Source organism: Grammomys surdaster, unplaced genomic scaffold (genome assembly GCF_004785775.1).
Source record: "Grammomys surdaster isolate TR1022 unplaced genomic scaffold, NIH_TR_1.0 125984, whole genome shotgun sequence".
Lineage (NCBI taxonomy): Eukaryota > Metazoa > Chordata > Mammalia > Rodentia > Muridae > Grammomys > Grammomys surdaster.
Genome location: NW_021620800.1, coordinates 2717121 through 2739146, shown reverse-complemented (window position 1 = coordinate 2739146; position 22026 = coordinate 2717121). Strand labels below are relative to the sequence as shown.

At 48.1% G+C, this 22026-nt stretch overlaps 1 protein-coding gene across 5 annotated transcripts in view; it reads left to right on the top strand.

The window, feature by feature from the left end:
- Positions 1-22026, top strand: part of Ankrd27 (ankyrin repeat domain 27) — a 50067-nt gene that overhangs the window by 15052 nt on the left and 12989 nt on the right. For 3 of the 5 annotated variants that reach the window (XM_028754182.1, XM_028754184.1, XM_028754186.1), the window contains 17 exons: positions 315-471; positions 1280-1434; positions 2464-2523; positions 2607-2660; positions 2745-2810; positions 3124-3200; positions 4683-4804; positions 5978-6056; positions 7203-7335; positions 10629-10721; positions 12628-12755; positions 13226-13308; positions 13948-14063; positions 15007-15099; positions 18054-18251; positions 20150-20209; positions 20336-20455. In XM_028754182.1, coding sequence (XP_028610015.1) covers positions 315-471; positions 1280-1434; positions 2464-2523; positions 2607-2660; positions 2745-2810; positions 3124-3200; positions 4683-4804; positions 5978-6056; positions 7203-7335; positions 10629-10721; positions 12628-12755; positions 13226-13308; positions 13948-14063; positions 15007-15099; positions 18054-18251; positions 20150-20209; positions 20336-20455 — 1794 coding nt within the window. The remainder of the gene's footprint in view (positions 1-314; positions 472-1279; positions 1435-2463; positions 2524-2606; positions 2661-2744; positions 2811-3123; positions 3201-4682; positions 4805-5977; positions 6057-7202; positions 7336-10628; positions 10722-12627; positions 12756-13225; positions 13309-13947; positions 14064-15006; positions 15100-18053; positions 18252-20149; positions 20210-20335; positions 20456-22026) is intronic. The other 2 variants (XM_028754183.1, XM_028754185.1) reach the window with 2 other exon arrangements.

Here is a 22026-nt window from a genome sequence, read left to right as displayed (position 1 = left end):
AATTACTCTTCTCACTGGGGTTGGTCTACAGTTTTTGACCCAGGGCCAGAGCATGTGGGACTTGTAAATACTGCAGCAGATCTGAGAGGGTGAGGGTTATCAGCCTGCTCAGTTGGTTGTCATCCCCCTGTGGCTCATAAGGCCTGCCACATAACTATCACAGATTTTCTTAGCACATCTGTTCCTTGCTTCCTAGTCCAGCTAACCCACACTGGGGTAGAGTGGCAGGCTCTGCCTAAATACCTCCCAGGAGGAGGCTGCAAGGGTCTCGGTGACCACTCTAGGCTGGTCCAGTGATGTTTTCTTCATTCCAGGCTGTCCTCATTGAAGGGAACAGGATTAAGCTAGGAGCAGGTTTTGCGTGCTTTCTCTCTGTGCCCATCCTCTTTGAAGAAACTTTCTACAATGAGAAAGAAGAGAGTTTCAGCATTCTCTGTATTGCTCATCCTTTGGAGAAGAGAGAAACTTCAGGTACCGAGAGGGAGGGCTGACCTTTTCTCTTGTGCACGTGCACTCCCCCATCTCCTAGCTGTTAAATGCTTGAATGTCACACACACACAAATATCAAAGAGCCCATTAGAGACCCGCCTAACTATAAAAGTCTCCTTTGGGACTTGATCTATGTCTTCCCTTGCTAAGAAAATGTGTGGATTGGGGCTGCCTTGGTGGATGTGATAGGACTCCAGGCCCAAAGGCCTCAGTGCTCTAATCAGCCCTTGAGGAAGATTGTCTCTGGAGCTGTGCAGAGCTGGAGCACATGCTGTGCCTGGGCTCAGCCTCAGGGCTTAACCTTGTGGCTTTATTAATCCAGCTGCACCGGTGCCTCTCTGAGAGCTCATTGACTTTCAATGGATTGTTTAGTTGCCCTGGGAAACAGCACAGTCCCTGTGCTAAATGCACCATGAAGTAGAATTGTCCAGAGCGAGCTTCATCTCAGCCCCATGGGTTGTTCCTAGGGTCACACACTATTGTCATTTTTTTTCTGGAAAAGACCTTATGTGGCTTTCTGGACTCTAGGCTCTCCTGCAACTGAGATGTTCTTGGGCAATATTTTGAAATGAGGGTTTTTTTTTTTTTTAACCTTCTTCCCTGGTCCTTGTCTATCCTCTCTTGGAAGTGTGTGTGTGTGTGTGTGTGTGTGTGTGTGTGTGTGTTGTGTGTTCTAGATCTCTGTTTCTGGAACAGGGAAAGGATCTAATACCCCCACCCACCCACCCAACCCTCATTGGTCAGGAAACTGAAAACTTTAGCCAGCCTGACCCTCACTCTCTTTTCTCAGAAGAACCTTCAGCACCCTCAGATCCCTTTTCCCTGAAAACCATCGAAGATGTGAGAGAATTTTTGGGAAGACACTCGGAGAGATTTGACAAGAACATCGCGTCTTTCCACCGGACATTCCGAGAATGTGAAAGAAAGAGCCTCCGCCATCACATAGTTAGTACCCGTGCCTCTCGTTCTGCCTAACTGGCCACTGTCACTCACTTCAGTGCCAACCATTAGTCTGTGTACTCCAGGACTCCCCTGGGTACCCACTGCATGGTGGGAAATTTTGTTAAGAAAGTTTCTATTGTACAAAGTAGCATAAGGCCCTCCAGGAAGTGAAAGACCTTTGCAAAGTCTAAAAATGAGTATCATAAAGAAAGTAAAACCCCTACTCACTGTGGCCATGTGTGTTAACCTCCAAGAGAACTTTCAAGTGTTTAAAAAACACTTGAGGGCCAGGAGAAGTGTTCCGTAGTAGAAATGCTCACCGTGCGAGATGGACAGCTCGAGTTCTGATGCCCAGAACCCACATAAAAGTTGGACACAGTTGCATGTGTCCATAACCTCAGTATGCTTAGGAGAGGAGGTAGGAGGTGGAGACTGGAGAATCCTCCAGAAGCATGTAAGCCAGCGAGCCGAAAGTACTCAGCATCATGGCAAACAGCAAAGACAGGTCCTGCCTCTAAACGAGGTGGAAGGTGAGAACCGGTACCAGAGGTTGACCTCTGACCTCTGCACACACAAATGTGTGAACACATAACTTGGTGTGTTAAAAAAAAGTGGGAGGCTGGGGGCTGGAGAGATGGCGCAGCGGTTCAGAGCACTTGACTGCTCCTCCAGAGGTTCTGAGTTCAATTCCCAGCAACCACATGGTGGCTCACGACCATCTGTAATTGGGATCTGATGCCCTCTTCTGGTGTGTCTGAAGATAGCCACAGTGTACTCACATACATAAAATAAATAAATGAATCTTTAAAAAAAAAATAAATAAAAGGTGGAAGGCTGACCAGATGGCTCAGCGGTTAAAGGCACTTGCCACCAGGCCTGGCAAGTGTGTGTTGGGTTTTCAGACACATTGTAAATAAACGTAATTTTAGAGTATCAAGGTTTGCATATGCCGTAGAGCCTGTCGCCCTGGGTGTTGCCCGCCCAGGCTTTTGCGGTAAGAGGGGTCTCCTCTCTCTGTTCTTTGCTGCACAGGACTCCGTAAATGCTCTCTACACCAGATGCCTTCAGCAGCTTCTCAGAGACTCTCACATGGTAAGCACACGTCTAAACAGAGCAGCAGCGGTTTGCACATGTGCAGATCCGAACTCTCAACCGGCGTTTCTCTTGAATTCCAGAAGGTTCTTGCAAAGCAGGAGGCCCAGATGAACCTGATGAAGCAGGCAGTTGAGGTAAGGAGAGAGTGGAGGGTAGCAGCTGGGAGACTCTTGTGTCACCCAGTACACACCACAAGCCTCTATCTGTCGGTTCCACAGATGTATGTCCATCACGATATTTACGACCTGATCTTTAAATACGTGGGGACCATGGAGGCGAGCGAGGTAAGTTTGCAGTCTTCGTTCTCCAGGATGAGAGCCTTAACCTAAGAAATTCCAAGTGTTTGGCCTGGAGAGATAGATAGTTCAATACTGCTTTCCCAAAAGACCTAAGTTTGGTGTCTGGAACCCATGAAGGGTGGCACATAACATTCTGTAACTCCAAGTCCGGGAGATCTAATATCTTCTTCTGGCTTCTGTGGATACCTGCCATCACATGCTCCAGAATAGCTGGGGCCATGTGGAGAGACCCTGTCTCAAAACAACCAACCAAACAAACAAAAACCTTAACTGAAAAAAATTTGAAATCTGTTGCTAGGATGCTGCCTTTAACAAAATCACAAGAAGCCTTCAAGATCTCCAGCAGAAAGATATTGGGGTGAAACCTGAGTTCAGGTGAGTCAACCCCACAGCTTTGGAAGTTCAGCATGCTTGAGGCTGGGGTGCCATCTTCTCCCCTCGACCACATGGCAGGAGTGACAACTCAGCAGCCGTGGAGACCACTGAGTAGATGTAGTTACAGCCAAGGAGTTGTACACTTGGTCCCAGTGATTCCAGACAGTCCCTTCCTTGTCAGCCAGTGTGCCAGCTGGGTGGGAGCTAAGGGGAAGAGGGTTTAGTATAATCGGCCTCCAGGTGGGCGTGTGACTCACTCAGCTGGGCCCCACGTGGAGGCCATCTGCCCTCACCTGCCACTGAGAGACCCCGACCACCAATGCTCTCACTCTTCAGCTAAGTTTCATTAGAGTAAACATGTCTGAAGTGTTGATGCGTAAGCCTCTCCTCACGCTTGGGTTATTTCTATCTTGGGCTTTTTTTTTTTTTTTTTTTAAAGATTTATTTATTTATTTATTTATTTATTTAATATCAGTACACTGGAGCTGTCTTCAGACATACAAGAAGAGGGCATCAAATCCCATTACAGATGGTTGTGAGCCACCATGTGGTTGCTGGGAATTGAACTCAAGACCTCTGGAAAAGCAGTCAATGTTCCTAACCACTGAGCCATCTCTCCAGCCCCCTATCTTGGGCTTATATTAAAATGTTTTTAAGTCAATATATTTTTTTATTGCCATGTAAAAAGTTTTTCTCTTTTTTATTTTATTTTAGTTTTAGTGTGTATGAGTGTCTTGCCTGCATGTGTGTGCACACATATGTGCAGTGCCCTTGGAAGCCAGGAGAGGGTATCAGAATTCCTGGGATTAGAGTTATTGAGCCACTATGTGGATTCTGGGAATCAAACTGGGGTGGGGGAGGCTCTTCAAGAGCAGCCAGTGCTCGTAACCACTGAGCCACATCTCCAGCCCTGTATTATTTAAAATTTTACTTTATTATCTGAGCTATGTGTATATGCATTTCTCTGTGGGTGTGTGTGTGTGAGCGCAGGTGCCCTCAGAGGCCAGAGGGGCCGGAGTCACAGGCGGTTGTGAGCTGCCCAGTGTGGATGCTGAGACTCGAACTCCAGTCTTCTGCAGGAACATCACATACTCTTAACCACTGAGCCATCTCTCCGGCCCATATATATATATATATATATTTTTTTTTGAGATAATAGCTCCCTATATGCTCCAGGTACCTTGTGTATCCCAGGCTGGCTTTGAAATTGTAATCCTCCTGCCTCAGCCTCCCGAGTACCAGAACCACAGACTGGCACCTCTAGGTCAGGCTTCTAGATTTTTATATTTTTTGAATTCCCGGTGAAGCCTTCTTGTCTGCAAGCCTGAGAGGAACACAGCTGACCTGCATCAAAGTTCTTCTCGGTCTGTTTTTGGTTGGTCGTTCCTTGAAGCTGTAAGAAATGTCTAAGCAGGTGTATGACCAGGACAAGAACATTGAGCCCTCCACCGTGGCCTGAATACTCTTCTTTGTAAATCGCAGCTTCAACATCCCTAGGGCAAAGAGAGAGCTGGGGCAGCTGAATAAGTGTACATCCCCACAGCAGAAGCTGCTGTGCCTGCGGAAGGTGGTCCAGCTCATGACACAGTCTCCCAGCCAGAGAGGTTGGTGCTGGGAAGGGGCCGGGCTGGACAAGGCAGAGGATGGGAAGGTCTGTCTAGGAGGGACACCTCCAAGGGACTAGAGTTGCATGGGGAGTGTCCTAGGGGGCGGACGAGGCAGGAGCAGGTTAGCAAAGCCTGAGAGAGAAAAGCAGGGGCTTCAGCTGGGGAATGCTGGGGGTGGGTGTTAGGCTAGCTTACCTCATTTTGTATATATATTAAAAAAAATCCAAGGTAAAAGTAAAGTAGGGGTTGGATTTGTCACTCAGTGGCTGAGCTCTTGCTGGGTGTGCACAAGCCCCAACACCCAGGTTCCATCCCTAGAGCCACTAAAATGTTAAGACAATGGAAGTAATAAGAATCTTAAGAGGGATATTTAGGCACGCATATGGTGCACTTCCAGCAGCGGCGAGGAAGAGGGTGGAGGTGGGGGCTACGCACATCTGGTTGACGGGTTCATAAACTGTCCCAGAAAGTAGATTCTCTCTCGGGAGGGACACCGAGTAGCAGAGGTGGCTGGGACATTCATTCATGGTCTGTCTTGACACTTAGGTTCTGTTGTTGATGTTTTGAGATACGGGGTCACATTATGTAGCCCAGGCTGGCCTCGGCTCACCTGTTGCTGGGATTACAGATGTGTACTTTCTTTTAATTACTTTATTATTTATTTATTTATTTATATTTTTTATTGTATGAGCACCGTGCTGCATCTGCATGCCAGAAGAAGGCATCAGATCCCCTTATACAGATGGTTGTGAGCCTCCATGGGGTTGCTGGGAATTGAACTCAAAACCTCTGAAACCTAAGTGCTCTGAACTGCTGAGCCATCTCACCAGCCCCTGTTTTAATTTTTTAAGTCAGGGTCTTATTATGTAGTCCTGGCTGGCCTGGAACTCACCATGTAGCCCAGACTAATTTCAAACTCAGGATCCTCCTGCCTCTGCCTCTCAAAAGCTGGGATGACAGGCCTGTGCTGCTTCACCCTGCTGACTGTACATTCTTCTATCCCTTCACTCTGACATCTGTTCAGGACACTGTCAGAGAAACCGCAGTGTTTTCTGCCTGGTGTGTGATTTCACGGGAGCGTGGGTTGGGTTTGGTCTTGGTTGGTGGAGGAGGGCTTTATCCTTCTGGTTGGGTCTCATGAAGTCTGTGGGCCTGTGTTTCCCTTTGCAGTGAATTTGGAGACCATGTGTGCTGACGATCTTCTTTCTGTCCTGTTATACCTGCTTGTGAAAACAGAGATCCCTAACTGGTAACATTTTCTTGTTGAAATCCTCCTTACCTGTTTATATTCTCTTGAACTGGCCCTCTCCTGCAGCCCAGGCTGGCCCCCAACTCTTGCTCTTCCTGCCTCAGTCCCTGAGCGCTGGGATTTTAGGAGAGATCCTGGCATATAATACATTAAAATCTGGTTGCTCTGTGCATTCTAAATTTGGGGTGATTCCAGGCAAAGCTCCATTTAGTGATATATCTCATAAGGGCAGTATTATCTCCTCCATCCTTCAGGGGTAGCTTTCCTTCAGTGGACAGATGGGGAAACTGAGGCCTGGGGAGCTTCTGTTTCACTTTGTGAAGAATGCGGCGAGTCCGTTGCTGTCGCTGTGTGGGAAGCAGACACCAGCTCATAGGAAACCTTAATTCACTTTATAACATTAGCTTTCTAGCTAGGTTTGTTAGCCCAGCCCTTTAATCCTAGCACTCAGGAGGCAGATGCACATGGGTCTGAGATCCCCAATAATCAGCTGTCTTAGTTACTGATCAGTTGCTGTGAAGAGTGTGTGTCTTGCTATCACCAAGACAGCTTATAAAAGAAAGCATTTAGCTGGGACTTGTTTATGTTTGCAGAGGGTTAGTCCATAATCATCATGGCCGACGTGTACTGACAGGCGAGCGGACAGGCAGGCAAGCAAGGTGCTGGAGCAGTAGCTGAGAGCTTGCATGATCTGTAAGCTGCAGGCCAAGAAAGAGAAAGGGAGAAGAGGGAGGGAGAAGGAAGAAAGGAGAGAGGGAGAGACAAAAAGGGGGAGAGAAAAAAATACTTTTGAAACCTCGAAGCCTACCTCTAGAGACATACCTTCTTTAAAAAAGCCAAACCTAATCCAGCAAGGCCACGCCTCCCGATCCTTCCCAAACAGTTCCATTCACCGAGGGCCGAGCCTTCAAACATGTGAGCCTGTGCGGGTCATTCTCCAGCTTTCCGATAGCCAGCCTTTTTCAGGGAAGTAACTCGTAGTTTTAATTATATGCAATATATGCAGTGGGATGAAGCTGGACAGCAGCCATTATACCCAACCTCTACCCCTAGTGAATACGCTCATGGAGTGCATTAGTCAGCCATACATAGTGTTTGTGACGTGTTCGTTATCCAGCAGTAACCCCTTTTTCTTCTTTTGGTTAGGATGGCGAATTTGAGTTACATCAAAAACTTCAGGTTCAGCAGCTCTGCCAAAGATGAGCTAGGGTACTGCCTGACCTCAGTGGAGGCTGCGATTGAATACATCCGGCAAGGAAGTCTCTCCACGAAGCCGCCTGTAAGGTCTCCCTGCCAACCCACCCTTCCTGCCTCTGTGGCTGTCGGGGAACCTTTAGAGAGTTGGGTTGAGGGGGTAGCTGTTCTTTCGTGGTCTCCCAAGACGGGTGCCTCAGTTATGAACTTTGAGAGCTGCTCAAGAAACTGGACGTTAAGCCCCTAACTGACTGTGAGAGCCTGTGTGTTGCCAGTGGGATTTACACGGTCAGAAGCTTGCTCCATTAATCCTGCCGTCTTCAGAAGCCCAAGTGTGGGGAAGGGAGCCAGAGACGACAGATCAGGACTTCATAAGGAGAGTAGGCAAGAAGTGGTAATCGATGTCTGCAGTTTGAGGACTCAGTGGCCTTATTCTTGTTTCCTTGGCCGGTGAGCTTTGGTGAGAGAGAGTAGATCTGTTTCTATGTAAATCATGAGGGTATTAAGCCGAGATTTCATCCACGGGCCTGTTTTACTACACGCCGACAGAGAAGGCTCAGTAGTACTCAGAAAGATCTCCAGGCTGAAGTCAGTCATGGTGGTGCATGGCTGTAATCCCAGCACTTAGGAAGCTGAGGCAGGAGGATTGCTGTGAGTTTGAGGCTGACCTGGTCTCATGATGAGTTCCATGTCAGCCTGGGCTTTACTGTAGGTACTCTGCCTGAAGACAAAGGAAAAAGAAAAAGACCATCCCCTGGGTGTTGAGCAGGTCAGGCCTGACAGATGCCCATACCTTGCTTGACCTTTTGACCCAGCCAGTACTGTGGTACCCTTGTCTCTTGTGACTCCACATGGGAGTCCGTCCATAAGAATGGGCACACTGCTTTTACAGCAGACCAGCTTCTCTCAGTTCACAGAGTAAGGCGTGAAGCCAGCGGTAATGTGGTGATGCCATTTCCCTGGCGAGAGAGCCCGTGCGTATCTCCACACGACAGGCGAGGCTTCTGCATATCAGTCAGTTGAGTTGGTTTCGCTACCAGCTCTATGTAACGTGATTTCACAGATGTTTCCTCTCCGGAGTGTTGTGAAACTTGAGCTAGCCACAGGCATTCTTAGGATGTTCACAGATGGAGACCTCAGCTGTCCGAAAACAATTCCTACAGCCATGGTGGCAGGATCAAGGTGGAGACCTTTGGAATAAGCAGACCCTTGCCTGCTTAGTTTTTAAGATTTGTGTGTGTGTATGCGTGTGTTTGTATGTATGCCACATGTGTGCAGGTTCCTGAAGAGGTAGAAGAGGGTGCTGGCTCCTCTGGGACTGCAGTCACAGGCAGTTGGGAGCCACCTGATGTGGCGCTGGGAACCGAACTCAGGACCTCTAGAAGAGCAGCGGGTGTCAACCACTGAGCCATCTCTCCATCCCTATATATTTACATTTTTAAAATGTTATGTCCCTTCTTCGTTCTCACACACTCTTGTCTGCCTTGCTTTCTCATTGGCTGTCCGGTTTTAGAAAGGTGATGCTGGGCACGGAACTTGAATTCTTAAGCATGCAGGCTTTTCTGAGCTCTTGCTTTTGGAGCCGAGATCTCTCTGCTTAGGCTGGCCTGACCTTGAGTTTCCAATCCTTCCCCACTGAGATGATGGCGTTCATCGGCCATGCCTGCCTCTGAGTTCCTACAGCATTTGCTCGTTTCCCATGAGCCTCTGGGTTATACTGCTTCTCCGAGCTCTTGTTCCACCCGCAGATTTAGTCCCGGATGGTCCACCCTTCATTGCAGCTTTCACCCTCGACTTCAGAAAAGATCCCTGACTGACCTGCTATACCATGCCTTTGATGTTTTTCTGGTCCTAAGCTCCTCAGCTGTCAGTCACTGTACAAAGCAGATTGCTGGAGCTTTATTTAAGCACGAGGCAGCTGGGGACAGAAACGGCTCCTTCTGAGATGCTGGCAGCATTCATGTATCACATTAGTCAGTCCTCATTGGAGGTGGGCAGACATAAGGGACGATGTTTGATAGAAGACTCTGGAAATAATCCCTCCTCCTGCAGTGCACTGGGGGCGTGGCTCAGTGGTAGAGCCCCTGCCTAGAATCTCCCAGTGAGGGACTGGGGGCGTGGCTCAGTGGTAGAGCTCCTGCCTAGAATCCCCCAGTGAGGGGCTGGGGGCGTGGCTCAGTGGTAGAGCCCCTGCCTAGAATCCCCCAGTGAGGGGCTGGGGGCGTGGCTCAGTGGTAGAGCCCCTGCCTAGAATCCCCCAGTGAGTGGCTAGGGGCGTGGCTCATTGGTAGAGCCCCTTCCTAGAATCCTCCAGTGAGAGGCTGGGGGCGTGGCTCAGTGTCAATCACTTTATTTCAAATTCTGCAGTGAGAAGAACCTGGTGTTGTTTCTTCAAGATAGGGCTTTGGCTAGCATGGTAAGGCCCTGGCACTGCAAAACAAAGCAAGCCCACAATGAAACAAACAATATAGTATTGGAAGTCTTGCCTCAAACACTACCTGTGTGCACACAGTTTTAGCCATCATGATCATCAGATAGTAATAGTAACTGATACCTAATAAAGTATAAATTTCTAGATTTTTAAATTTTATTTGTGTGTGTGTGTGTGTGTGTGGACATATGTGTTCAGTACCTGTGAAAGCCATAAGAGGGCGTCGGATTCCCTGCCGCTGGATTTCTAGGCAGTTGTGAGCCACCTGATACGGGAGCTGGGAACTGAACTTGGATCCTCTAGAAGGGCAGAAAGCATCTTGCCATCTCCCCTGGTCCAAATTCTAGACCTTTTTGTGCCTGGATAAGCACTACCTTTGATAGGAAAGGCTGAATATATTAATTTGGGTGAATCCCTGAAATGCACTAAGTGTTTGAGAGTTGACAGAGGAGTCAGGAATTCCTCTGTATCTCCCTATATTTTTTTTTCCAGTGAATTAGACAGGTGTTTTCATGAGCAGATTCTTGAAACAAGATTCCCCCTGCTGCTTGACATCAGGAAGTAGAAAACAGTGTCAGGTGATGTTGTCCACAGCTCTGGATAAAGCAGCAGAGTTGGCCATTCGGGCATTAGAAGGGAGGTCAGAGAGGGGCGGAGGCCGAGTTTAGCCCAGTGTCAATCTAGATGATGATGGCATGTATGTGGCAAATTCCACCCCTGTAGGTGACTTTCTTCACCTTGCAGTCTTGCTGCCCAGGCCACAGTTTTCAGAGCTCACTTCCTAGTGTACCCATTCTCTGCTGAGGAGGAGCTGCATTTCATCTCAGAGAGGAAATCTGGGTGGGAGAGCCCCTGAGGGCCATGCCCGGGAGGGCTGACAGGGCTTGTGCCTGGGACCTCTCTGGGAAGGGTCTGTGACAGGGGTCTGTGATGTGTGATGACCACAGGACTCTGAGGGATTTGGCGACAGACTGTTTCTCAAGCAGAGGATGAACTTATTGTCCCAGATGACATCAACACCCATCGACTGCCTGTTTAAGGTAAGGCACCGGGATGTCTTTGGAGATGATGTGTGAGCATTGTTCTATCCTTCAGTGTCTGTGAAAGTCCTGGGGAGATTAATTTGTGTTCTGTCTGGGAGAGTGATCAGAAGATTACCCGTCTTCCCCAACACATACTGTGCAGCTGCCACTGCATAGCATGCAGGGACTGCTGGGCCTCATAAGCCTTGTCTGTCATTCAAGGCCAGCTCAGTGGGACCTCTTCCTGGTGCCTGGTAGAGCTGATACCTCTCCTGGACCCACGGTGCCAGCATTCTTGTAGTAGACCTTAGCTGACAGTGTAGCACCAGATGCCCTGGAGCTTTGGCCCTGAGTGCAGGAAGCAACCTGTTCAGTCACTCACTGACTCCTGGGAAACTCATGAGGCAGTTTCTAGCCTTCACTACGGACTGCCTGAGGGCGGACCTTCTCTGAGAGTCTGCTGACGTTCCTAGGCTTCTGGGAGCCAGAATAGATCCCTAGAGAGAGTACATTTGTAAGTCACAGAGGCCAAGCCCTGTGGGTTCATATGCTGGGGGGCGGGGAGTGTCTCGATATTATAGCCATTTTCTTTAAGTCTAGGATATGCTTGATTACTATAAAAATAACACTGAGACTCTGTCTGTCCATCCATCCATCCATCTGTCCGTCTCTCTCCCTCTCTTCCTCCCTTGTCAGTACTAGAAATTGAACCTAAGACCTTGCACATGCTAAGCAAGTGCTCTGTGGCTGAGCCACACCCCAGCCCCTTACTGGTGGATTCTAGGTTGGTATTCTATAGCTGAGCTGTGCCCTCAGTCCATGATCCTTTGAGACAGTGTCTACCTACCCATGTAGCCCATACAGAACTTAAACTCATGAGTCTCTTGCCTCTGCCTCCTGAGTGCTAGGGCTGAAGGTTTGTGTGACCCTACAGAACTGAGGCTTTTGCTAATGAAGTGTCAAAATCCACACAGAGGCCTGAGATGGATCGTGTGCCTCTTCTTAGTACTTTGGAAATTTTGTCAGGTTGTTTAAAAAAAAAATGTGACTGCATTTATAGAAACAGTCATTGAATGTGAGTTCATGTTGCCCTGAAGCTGTCACCCATAGTGGCTTCATCTTGGTCACCAAGCCAGTGTCTCCATCTGTCCAGACAGCCTGGAAGCCAGTCCCAAAGAACAGCCATTTCAGCATCATCTCAGAGAGGCCTTTAATGTCATCACTCAGAGGCAGAGGCAGGTGGAGATCTGAGTTTAAGGCTAGCCTGGTCTACTGCGCAAGTTCCAGGATAATCAGAGCTACACAGAGAAACCCTGTCTTTTTTGTTTTGTTTTTTGGTTTTTTTTTGAGACAGGGTTTCTCTGTGTAGCCCTGGCTGTCCTGGAACTCACTCTGTAGACCAGTCTGGCCTCAAACTCAGAAATCTGCCTGCCTCTGCCTCCCAAGCACTGAGATTAAAGGCGTGCACCACCACTGCCCGGTGAGGGTGAGAAACCCTGTCTTGAAAACAGAAACAAACAAGAAAGAGTCCAAGGATAGCCTGGGCTACAGAATGAGACCCATCTCAAAACGAAATAAGCCAGGCTGGTAGTCCAGGCTTGTCATCCCAGCCTTTCAGGAGACCGAGGCAGGAGTATTACAAATTCTAGGCCAGCCTATACTATACATCGTGAGTTCAAGGCCAGCATATGCAACTTGTTGAGATCCTCTCTCTAAACTGAAGAAGACCCGGGTTGTGGCTCCATGATAGAGTGCTTGCCTAGTGTGTGTGACACCCTGGGTCCACCCACAAGTGGACCAAACCAAACCAAACCAAACCAAACCAAACCAAACCAAACCAAACCAAACCAAACCAAACCAAAGAACCATTTCTTGGAAAGCAAGTGATTCCTTGACATTGACAGCATTTGGGATGCCCCTTTAGCACATTGCCTCTGGTAACCAAAAGGAAGTAGAAAGACTTCTCAGCCAAGATGACCAGGACAAAGACACCATGCAAAAGATGTGCCACCCACTTTGCTCCTGTGAGGACTGTGAGAAGCTCGTCTCTGGGTAAGGGGGGCCTTGGAGGCTCAGAGGGCCAGGGTGAGGACTGGGGGCTGCAGCCGTGAAACTGAACTGTTTCCGCTACCCTTTGGCTGTTGGCTCTTGTCCCGAGTGCAGGGTGACACGCTTGCCTCTTCTGTATCCTCAGCTGCATCCCAGGGCGCTGCTGGGCCTCACAAGAGGGTTATTAAGATGGAGGGGAGTGGGTGCCAGTTCCTTCTAGTGACTTTTTGGCTTCCCTTTATGCACTAAGGGCAATTTTGTAGTGTGTTGAGGCCTGAGGGGGTAGTGAGGAAGGACACTGAAGCTACAGGCCTCAGATTCTCACCCCACAGAAGAGTCTCACCCCTCAGAGGCCTGAAAGAGGCTCATGTTGGATATCCTTTACTTTGGCAAAGTCTCCTGCAGCCCGGCAGGGCGGGGCTTTGCCATGCCTTCCTCTGTTGTATTTTCCCCACATCTTCTTTCTGTTTCAGGAGGCTGAATGATCCGTCAGTTGTCACTCCTTTCTCCAGAGATGACAGAGGTCAAACACCCCTCCATGTGGCTGCCCTCTGTGGTATGTGGCCCTGGGCTGGCTTTTGTGAGGCAAAAGGATGGTGCCCCACAGGCTAGTGGAGGCCCAGGTGGTGGGTACTGGCAGGGGCTTGGTTGTAGGCACATCCCACAGTGCAGGATGTCCCTCTGGTTTTGCTGGCCACCATGCTATCTCACAGGCTGAGAGAGGATCACGTGACTCTCCAAGCTTGGGGTTGCTGCTGGCCAGTGAGGACAGGCTGGAATGTGTGCTAAGGGGATCTCACAGAATTGTGGTTTAGGATTTACATATCTCCATTCTCAAAAATAAGGTTGAGCCTGGTGTAATGATGCAGATCTGTAATCTCAGCCACTCAAGAAGCTGAGGCAGGAGGATTATGAGTTCAAGGCCAGTTAGAGCTATAGAGTGAGACTCCTACTCAAAACTAGGGGACTGGAGTACAAATGTTAGCCATCAGATGGGTGCTGGAAATCGAAGCTGGGTCCTCTGGAAGAGCAGCCAGTGCTCTTATCCACGGGGCCATCTCCCCAGCCCCTGGTCCATTGTTCCTGAGAACAGATGTGGGTCTAATCCCTTCATAGGGCATTCCACAGTGAGGTAGCCTTGTAGTTGGGAGCCCCTTTGTTTCCTCTGCCAACAAGAAGTCCTTCTGTTCTGCAGGTCAGGCATCCCTCATTGACTTCCTGGTCTCCAAAGGCGCCGTCGTGAATGCCACAGACTATCATGGGTCCACTCCCTTACATCTGGCATGTCAGAAGGGCTTCCAGAGTGTGACGGTGAGCAGCAGAGTTGTGTGTAGCCTTGCATGGTGGCTTCATGGTTGCACCATGCGCTGATCCAGTGCTCGCCGCTGCCGGGCATGAGGAACCAGGAGGCCAAGGGACCTTCCTGGAGATGGGTTGAGATGGGGAAATCCCTGATCATCTCATGGTGGGAAGGGTGGGGTTCTGGACATTTCCCTTTAAACTTCGTGTTGAGGGAAACAATCCTTTATGTGTATATTACATGTGTATGTGTGTATGTGAGCCACAGTGCACATGTGGAGGTCAAAGGAAACCTTGCTGTCTGTTTTCCCCTTCCACCTTGTGGGTCGCAGGAATTGAACTCAGGTGGTCAGGCTTGGCGGCAAGCGCCTTCATCTGCTTACCCATCTTGTCAGCCTGCAATGGCATAATTTTACAGGTTGAGGACCCTTCACCTTAATGCTCGGTGTTTTGGATTGTTTCGGATCCTTTTGGATTTTGGAATATCAGTCACTTGATCTGAAGGTCACTTGGTAATAATATTTGAAGTGCCTTAAGTATTCCTCTGCTCTGGCACGTGTCAGATGCCTCTGACACGCTAGACGTGGTATGAAATTTTCTACTTGGGTCGCATTAAAAGATCGATGTTTTTCAAGTTTGGGGAGTTGGGGGTGTATCTCTGTGCTGAAGCACCTGTGGGTGAGGCCTCGGGTTTCTCCCCTAGCATAGGGGTTGCAAAAAAGGAAGGAAGGAAGGAAGGAAGGAAGGAAGGAAGGAAGAAGGAAGGAAGGAAGGAAGGAAGGAAGGAAGGAAGGAAAATAAATAAACAAGTTAATTAATTAATTTTGGGTGTAGGGCCAGGAATGCACAGCCTATGTAATGTTTAGGATATGACTGTGACCTCCCTGGAAGGACACAGTTGTGTGTGTTCCGTGCTCCTTCCGGGGCTCAGCTGCTGTCTTCTCTCCTCTGCCAGCTGCTGCTGCTGCACTACAAGGCCAGCACTGAGGTGCAGGACAACAACGGCAACACCCCGCTGCACCTGGCCTGCACCTATGGGCAGGAGGATGTAAGTGGCTTCTGCCGCCCCGCCCCCAAGCGCTGCTTTGGAAAAAAAAAACTCGTATCTCTCTCTTATCTATTTGAAACTAGACCAGTGTTGTGTTCTGTGTTATAGTGATTGAAACATTGGTATGTGATTTTAATTTTAATTTACTTTTTAGTGTGTGTGTGTGTGTATGTATGTTGGGATGGGTGCCATGATATCTGGAGATCAGAGGATGACAACCGTGTGGAATTATTCTTTCCTTCCATCTTGCCCAAGTTTGGTTTCTACTGCTATGATGTTGTGGTAAATAATAATTAGGGGTTTCTACTCCACCTTTGATTGCTTAGTTCCTAAATAAAAGATACAAAACCTTTATATTTATGAGAGGGCTTAAAGCATTAGAGCTGGGCAGATATTAACCCTCTACGATATTTTGTCTACTTTCCTGTCAATAATCACAAGATATCACTTGCCACGGCTGGGCTGCTCCTGCTCCAACTAGCCTGTCCTCATGGCCATGTGTTCATTATCTACCTACACCATGGTACCTTCTTCCTTCTTCGTCCTCTCTTTACTTCCTGATCTCTGCCTCAGACCCCAAGCTGAACCAGAGCTTTACCTACCTCTCTTCTGCCCAGCTACAGGCTGTAGGCATCTTTATTAGCCAATCACGGATAATGTAGGGGGAGTGGGGGCAAGATTTGCATAACAAAAGCTGGTATACCTAAGGATTTGATCCACTTGGAGCAATACAGAATTTAGTATTTGAACAAAAGCCTCACCAGACCAACCCACTATATTATGAGACACACCATGACCACGTGCATCTTGGGGAGGGAACTGTTTATTTTCTATTGCATGTCACGGTCCATGTGAAGGAAGTCGGGATAGTGACTCAAGGAGAGATCCCAGAGGCAGGGACTGAAGCAGAGAACTCAAAGGGTGCTGCTTACTGACTTGCTCCCCAGGCTTGCTCAGCCTGCTTTCTTATATAACCCAAGACCACCAGCTCAGGGATGGCCCCACCATAATGGGCTAGGTTTTACCTCACCAATCACCAAATCCTGCACAGACTTGCCTACAGGCCAGTGTGATGGACTCATTGTCACATCTGAAGTTCCCTCTTCCCAGACAGCTCTAGTTTGTCAAGCTGATAAAAACTAACCAGCACACAGCTTTACAGAGGTTCTGGGATGGAGCCCCGGGCTTGTGTAGCAAGTGCGTCTACCTGTGCAGCCATCTGATAGCCCTGTAATTTAAAACAACTCAGTGTTCAGTGTATTATGGATGCTGTATATTGAGAAATGTAAGACCTAATTTCCGGTGATCTTACCCCAAAGGTAAATCACTTTTATCCATCCCCACTACATCTGGCTCTTAAACTCTGTATTTTACATTTTATCCCAGCGTCTAGGAACTCTGTGGTTTCCATTCCTGCCTGTTACTTTACTATGCGTGTATATCTTTTACCTGTCTTCCCCCTCATTTCTAAAGGTACACCTTTTTTTTTTCCTGGTTTTATGGTGTAGCCCAGGAAAGTACTGAACTCCCAGTCCTCCTGTGTGGTCTATTCAGTGAGTAGTGGGGCTTCAAAGGTGTGGCTTCACCACAGGTATCCTTGCAGAAATTTCTAATTGTATCTAATGTTATGTACTATGTATCAATTTATACAGCAGCTCTTTGTAGTAAGAAAAGTCATTTTCGGGCTGGTGAGATGGCTCAGCGGTTAAGAGCACTGACTGCTCTTCTAGAGGTCATGAGTTCAAATCCCAGCAACCACATGGTGGCTCACAGCCATCTGCAATGAGATCTGATGCCCTCATATGGGTGTCTGAAGACAGTGACAGTGTACTTACATATAATAAATAAATAAATCTTTAAAAAAAAAAAAAAAAAAAAAAAAAAAGAAAAGTCATTTTCAGTTACAGTTGGAATTGCTGTCTGCATAAACCTTCTTGGTAAATACTTGCCCAGCCTCTAGTTTGAGATTCATTTAGGATGGCTTTGTGGTCCACTATATAATTTTTTTTTCCCAATATATATATATACAATATAACTACATATGTATATGTATATGTATATGTATATGTATATGTATATGTACACACATACACACACACACACTCACAGCCCATCTGTGTTTTGCAAATTTGAAAACTTCTTTTATTCTTTTTTGGATTATTTTGAGACATTCCATCCCTGACTGTCACCCAGGCTGACCTCAAACTGAGATTATAGACAGGACTACTCACTTCTTTTTTGTTTGTTTGTTTGTTTTTTTGTTTTTCGAGACAGAGTTTCTCTGTGTAGCCCTGGCTGTCCTGGAACTCTGTAGATCAGGCTGGCCTCGAACTCAGAAATCCGCCTGTCTCTGCCTCCAAAGGCCAAGGGCTGGGATTAAAGGCGTGCACCACCACCGCCCAGCAACTACTCACTTGTTATTGACTGACAATTAGTGATTTTTTTTTTCCTCCTGTTGTATTTTGCTTTTTATTGGAAGTTGCCCTAAGGCCTTCTTGAAGGCTAGCTGAGGAGACAAATTTACACCTCTGAGCCACGCCCCCAGCCCCTCACTGGGGGATTCTAGGCAGGGCTCTACCACTGAGCCAAGTCCCCAGCCCCTCACTGGGGGATTCTAGGCAGGGGCTCTACCACTGAGCCACGCCCTCAGCCCCTCACTGGGGGATTCTAGGCAGGGCTCTACCACTGAGCCAAGTCCCCAGCCCCTCACTGGGGGATTCTAGGCAGGGGCTCTACCACTGACCTAGTTGGGTTCTTTTGAAGAAAAAAAAATGCGGTGTCCTGATCAGAGAATATAGAACTCTTGAATTGTAACTGCTGAGTTTCATATTTTGCCTTGGTTAGTAGAGCCTTGGTCAAGCCAGGGCATGGACCATGGCTGAAGAAGGGACTGGCTGAGGGAGTTGCTCTTGGCTTTTGTGTTAGAGAACGATGATGTTGCTGTGTCTTTGTAGTGTGTGAAGGCCTTGGTCTACTATGACGTCCAGGCATGCAGATTGGATATCGGTAACGAGAAAGGAGACACGGCCCTGCACATTGCTGCACGCTGGGGTTACGAGGGCATCATCGAGACGCTGCTGCAGAATGGAGCCCCCACAGCAATCCAGAACCGACTGAAAGAAACGCCACTCAAGTGTGCGTTAAACTCAAAGGTAGCTCTTTCCTCCTGAGCAGCCCTGTGACTCTTACGAAAACAAATCAAACAACAAACAAACAAACAGAAATTGCTCACAGACTGGCCTCCTGAGAAAATGTACATCAGCACCCCAGGACAGAAGGTGGCCTCCACGCTTCTGTTGTATTTGGGATGCCATTGTTAGTGGCCTTTGCTTTTTGATAGTTCTGAGTTTGGTTAGCGGTTTTTCTCAGTGTGGTCATTATGAGCTGCTTCCAGCAGAACTGGCTCTGGCCCCTGAGCGCTGGGCCTCAAGCAGCCAATGGACTGTGTGAAAATGGGTGGCGGCTTTGTCTGTGAAGAGCAGAGAAAGCAAATAAAGAGGGACAAAGCACTGCAGAGGCAAGCACTCTTCTCTCCCCTCATCGCTGCTTCTAGACGCTTTGTTTCAATTTAGCCCGAAATTAAATGAATGAATTAGGTAAATTAGAAACTGAGCCTCAGTATTCAGCCCAGGCTAGCCTTGAACTCATAGCCTGCCTCTGTCTCCTGACTGCTGGGATGATAGGCCTGGCACTACCATGACTACTAGACTTGGTCTCTTGAAGAAGAGGAAGAAGTCCTGGATTTTCCATCTGCCCAGGAGGATGGCCAGTTTGAGAACATAAGGCTTGTTTTCTTTCTCATTAAAAAGGATTTATTTTAGCTTGGCAGTGGTGGCGCACGCCTTTAATCCCAGCCCTTGGGAGGCAGAGGCAGGCGGATTTCTGAGTTCGAGGTCAGCCTGGTCTACAGAGTGAGTTCCAGGACAGCCAGGGCTACACAGAGAAACCCTGTCTCGAAAAACCAAAATTAAAAAAAAAAAAGGATTTATTTTATTTTTAATTTTTATTTATTTTTAAAGGAAAGATACTTCTTTGAAAAATTAATTGACTTTTAAGTGTACGTGTATCCGTGTGTATTATATTTTTTTGGGGGGGGCCAGATAAATGTATCAGATTCCTTGGGACTAGAGTTACAGGCAGTTTTGAGCCCCCCCCCCTCCTCAACATGGCTGCTGGAAATGGAACTCGGGTCCTCCGGAAGAGCAGTGTTCTTAACTACCGAGCCTTCTCCACCCCTATTTATTTTAATTTAAATTTTGTGTATGCATGTTTGTCTGTGTGAATGTATATACATATGAGTGTAGTGCTCCTGGAGTCCAGAAGAGGGCGCTGGATATCTCTGGAGCTGGAGTTACAAATGGTTGTGATGTGCCTAACATGGGTGCTGGGAACTGAACTCAGATCCTCTGGAAGAACAGTATGTGTTCTTAACCCCTGAGCCATCTCCCCGGCCCCTGGAGATTCTTGCTGTTGTTAAACTTTCATGCAAGCTCTGCATGTAAATGCAAAGACAGAAACAGCGCCAGGCTTTGGCGGCAATCCCAGTAACCGTCTTAAGGATTCTTCCATCAGTGCCCAAGTTATCTGTGCAAGGTGATCAGTAGTAGAATATTCTAGGTCTCAATGCGTCTATTCAGAAGATTCTTCTTCATTACAAAAGAAAAAATGGTTCCTGAGGACAGTCCACAGACAGTTCCTTCGTAAGCCCAGCATCACCGTTATGAATCAAACCGACGTCTGGTAAAAAAAATAAATGCCATTTTAAAAATAGTGGGAAAATTCTCGGCAATTGTTTTTAAAACTCTAGCTCCTTTTCAAAAAAAAAAAAAAAATTACATTTTATTTTGTGTGTGCATGTGTGGGGATCGAACTCAGGTGCTTTTAACCTGCTGCTGAGCCAGTCTGTCCAGACCCCAGAGTTAGCTAAGACCGTCTAAGACCATGTCCTCTGACCTCCCCTGGGAACAGGCAGGCAGAGGGAGCTCGGGATGTGGATAGCTTCATGTAGCCCATCTCATCGGCTGCCTTTCTTGTCCCCATTGTCCCCCAGATTCTGTCTATCATGGAAGCTCACCACCTATCCTCTGACAGGAGGCCAAGGCCTTCTGAGGTAAGTCTATAAATCTCTAGGGCTGAGCCCACTGGTGTCCCTGGAGCCTGGCACTCTCCCCTGAGCCTGACATGTCTGTGATGGTACCCATGTTCCTCTTGTTCCCCGTGCCGCCTTCCCCTCCAGGTCCCTGCACAGTCTCCTACATGCTCTGCGGATTCCATCAGCCAGGGCTCTTCTACCTCCAGCTTTTCTTCCATATCGGTGAGCTTCAGACAAGAAGAGGTCAAAAAGGACTACAGGGAGGTGAGCCTGTGAGATGGGAGGACCCTGGTGTGGGTGGGCCAGTTACATCACTGAGGTCTGACCGCAGCTGCCGGCCAGACTGAAGCCAGTTTGTTTACTTCAAGGTCCAGTGCCTTTGAGATGTACCCAACTGTGTGTCACATGGTCTTCATCCTTTCTGCTCTTCTGGAGCTTTTCTCCATAAGCAGTATTTAGAATGTGTGAGCATAGGGTTTGGTGTGGGGGGTGGGGTCAGGGAGCACAGAGACATAGAAAGAGACAGAGACACAGATCTGGGGCAGGACAAGAAACAGACAAAGACACTGTATTCTAAGAAAAACACACATATGTAAAGCTGAGAGCGCTAGTGTCAGACTCTCTAGAGTCCATCCTCTGTCCCCACCCCATGAGCATCTCTGTTAATATCCTGGTGTACATCTTTTCTTACGGTCTGATGGATACGCGTCACATTTTGTAAAACCTGATTTATAGTCAGTCTTTTGTTTTTGTTTTGTTTTTGTTTTCCACAACAGGGTTTCTCTGTGTAGCCCTGAATCTAGCTATGTCGACCAGGCCAGCCTCGAACTCAGAGATCTGCCTAGCTCTGCCTCCTAAGTGCTAGAATTAAAGCCATGAGCTGTCACGCCCGGCTTTTCTTTACGAAATGCTTGTTCAGTCTCAGCAGAATCAGTCCCTCTCCTCCTTCAGCAGAGGTGGAGATCATTGCCTCACGTTTCCGTTGCTCCTCGGCGGAGTCGCTGGCCACCTTAGAGGTCATTCAGCACCTGCACCCCTCCACCACCAAAGTATGGTGGGGGCATCCAGTGAGCTCCATGCAGAGTCACAGAACGGAAAACCACTGTGTGGCCCGACAGGGCTCCCAGTCCCTCAGAGGCCTGCACGTGTTCTTGGGAAGGGGTATCTACTCTCCTGTCAAACTGCGAGAGCTGAGTATGAGGATAGGGGGCTGGCTCCTTCAGAAGTGATCCTGACCTGGCTCTGGAGACAAGACACCTCTTGTCTTGACTCCTGGGGGGGGGGGGGTGAGGCAGGAAGACCACCTTGGCTTGGTTTGCTTGGGCTGTACTGTGAGTTCAAGACTTAGCCTGAATAACTCAGTGAGACTCAGTCTTGAAATATAAAGTAAAGCCAGGCAGTGGTGGCGCACGCCTTTAATCCCAGCACTTGGGAGGCAGAGGCAGGCGGATTTCTGAGTTGGAGGCCAGCCTGGTCTACAGAGTGAGTTCCAGGACGGCCAGGGCTACACAGAGAAACCCTGTCTCAAAAAAAAAAAAAAAAAAAAGAAAAGAAAAGAAAGAAAGAAATATAAAGTAAGAAGAACACTGCGGGTCTCTCCTGGGGAGAACACTTGTCTAGATGCTTAAAGCCCGAGGTTCCGCTCCCAGTGCCACCAAGCAAAAGGAAGAAAGCTGTACTGTGTTAAGGTCACTGTCACTTTGCCTCCCACATACCCACGAAGCTCCAGTCTGTGTTAAGTGGGAGACGGTTCCACGCAGCTTTCAGGATGTTCTAGATGAACAGTTTTGGGGATACATTTGAAAGGCACTGAGTGAGCCAGTGTTCCAGAACAC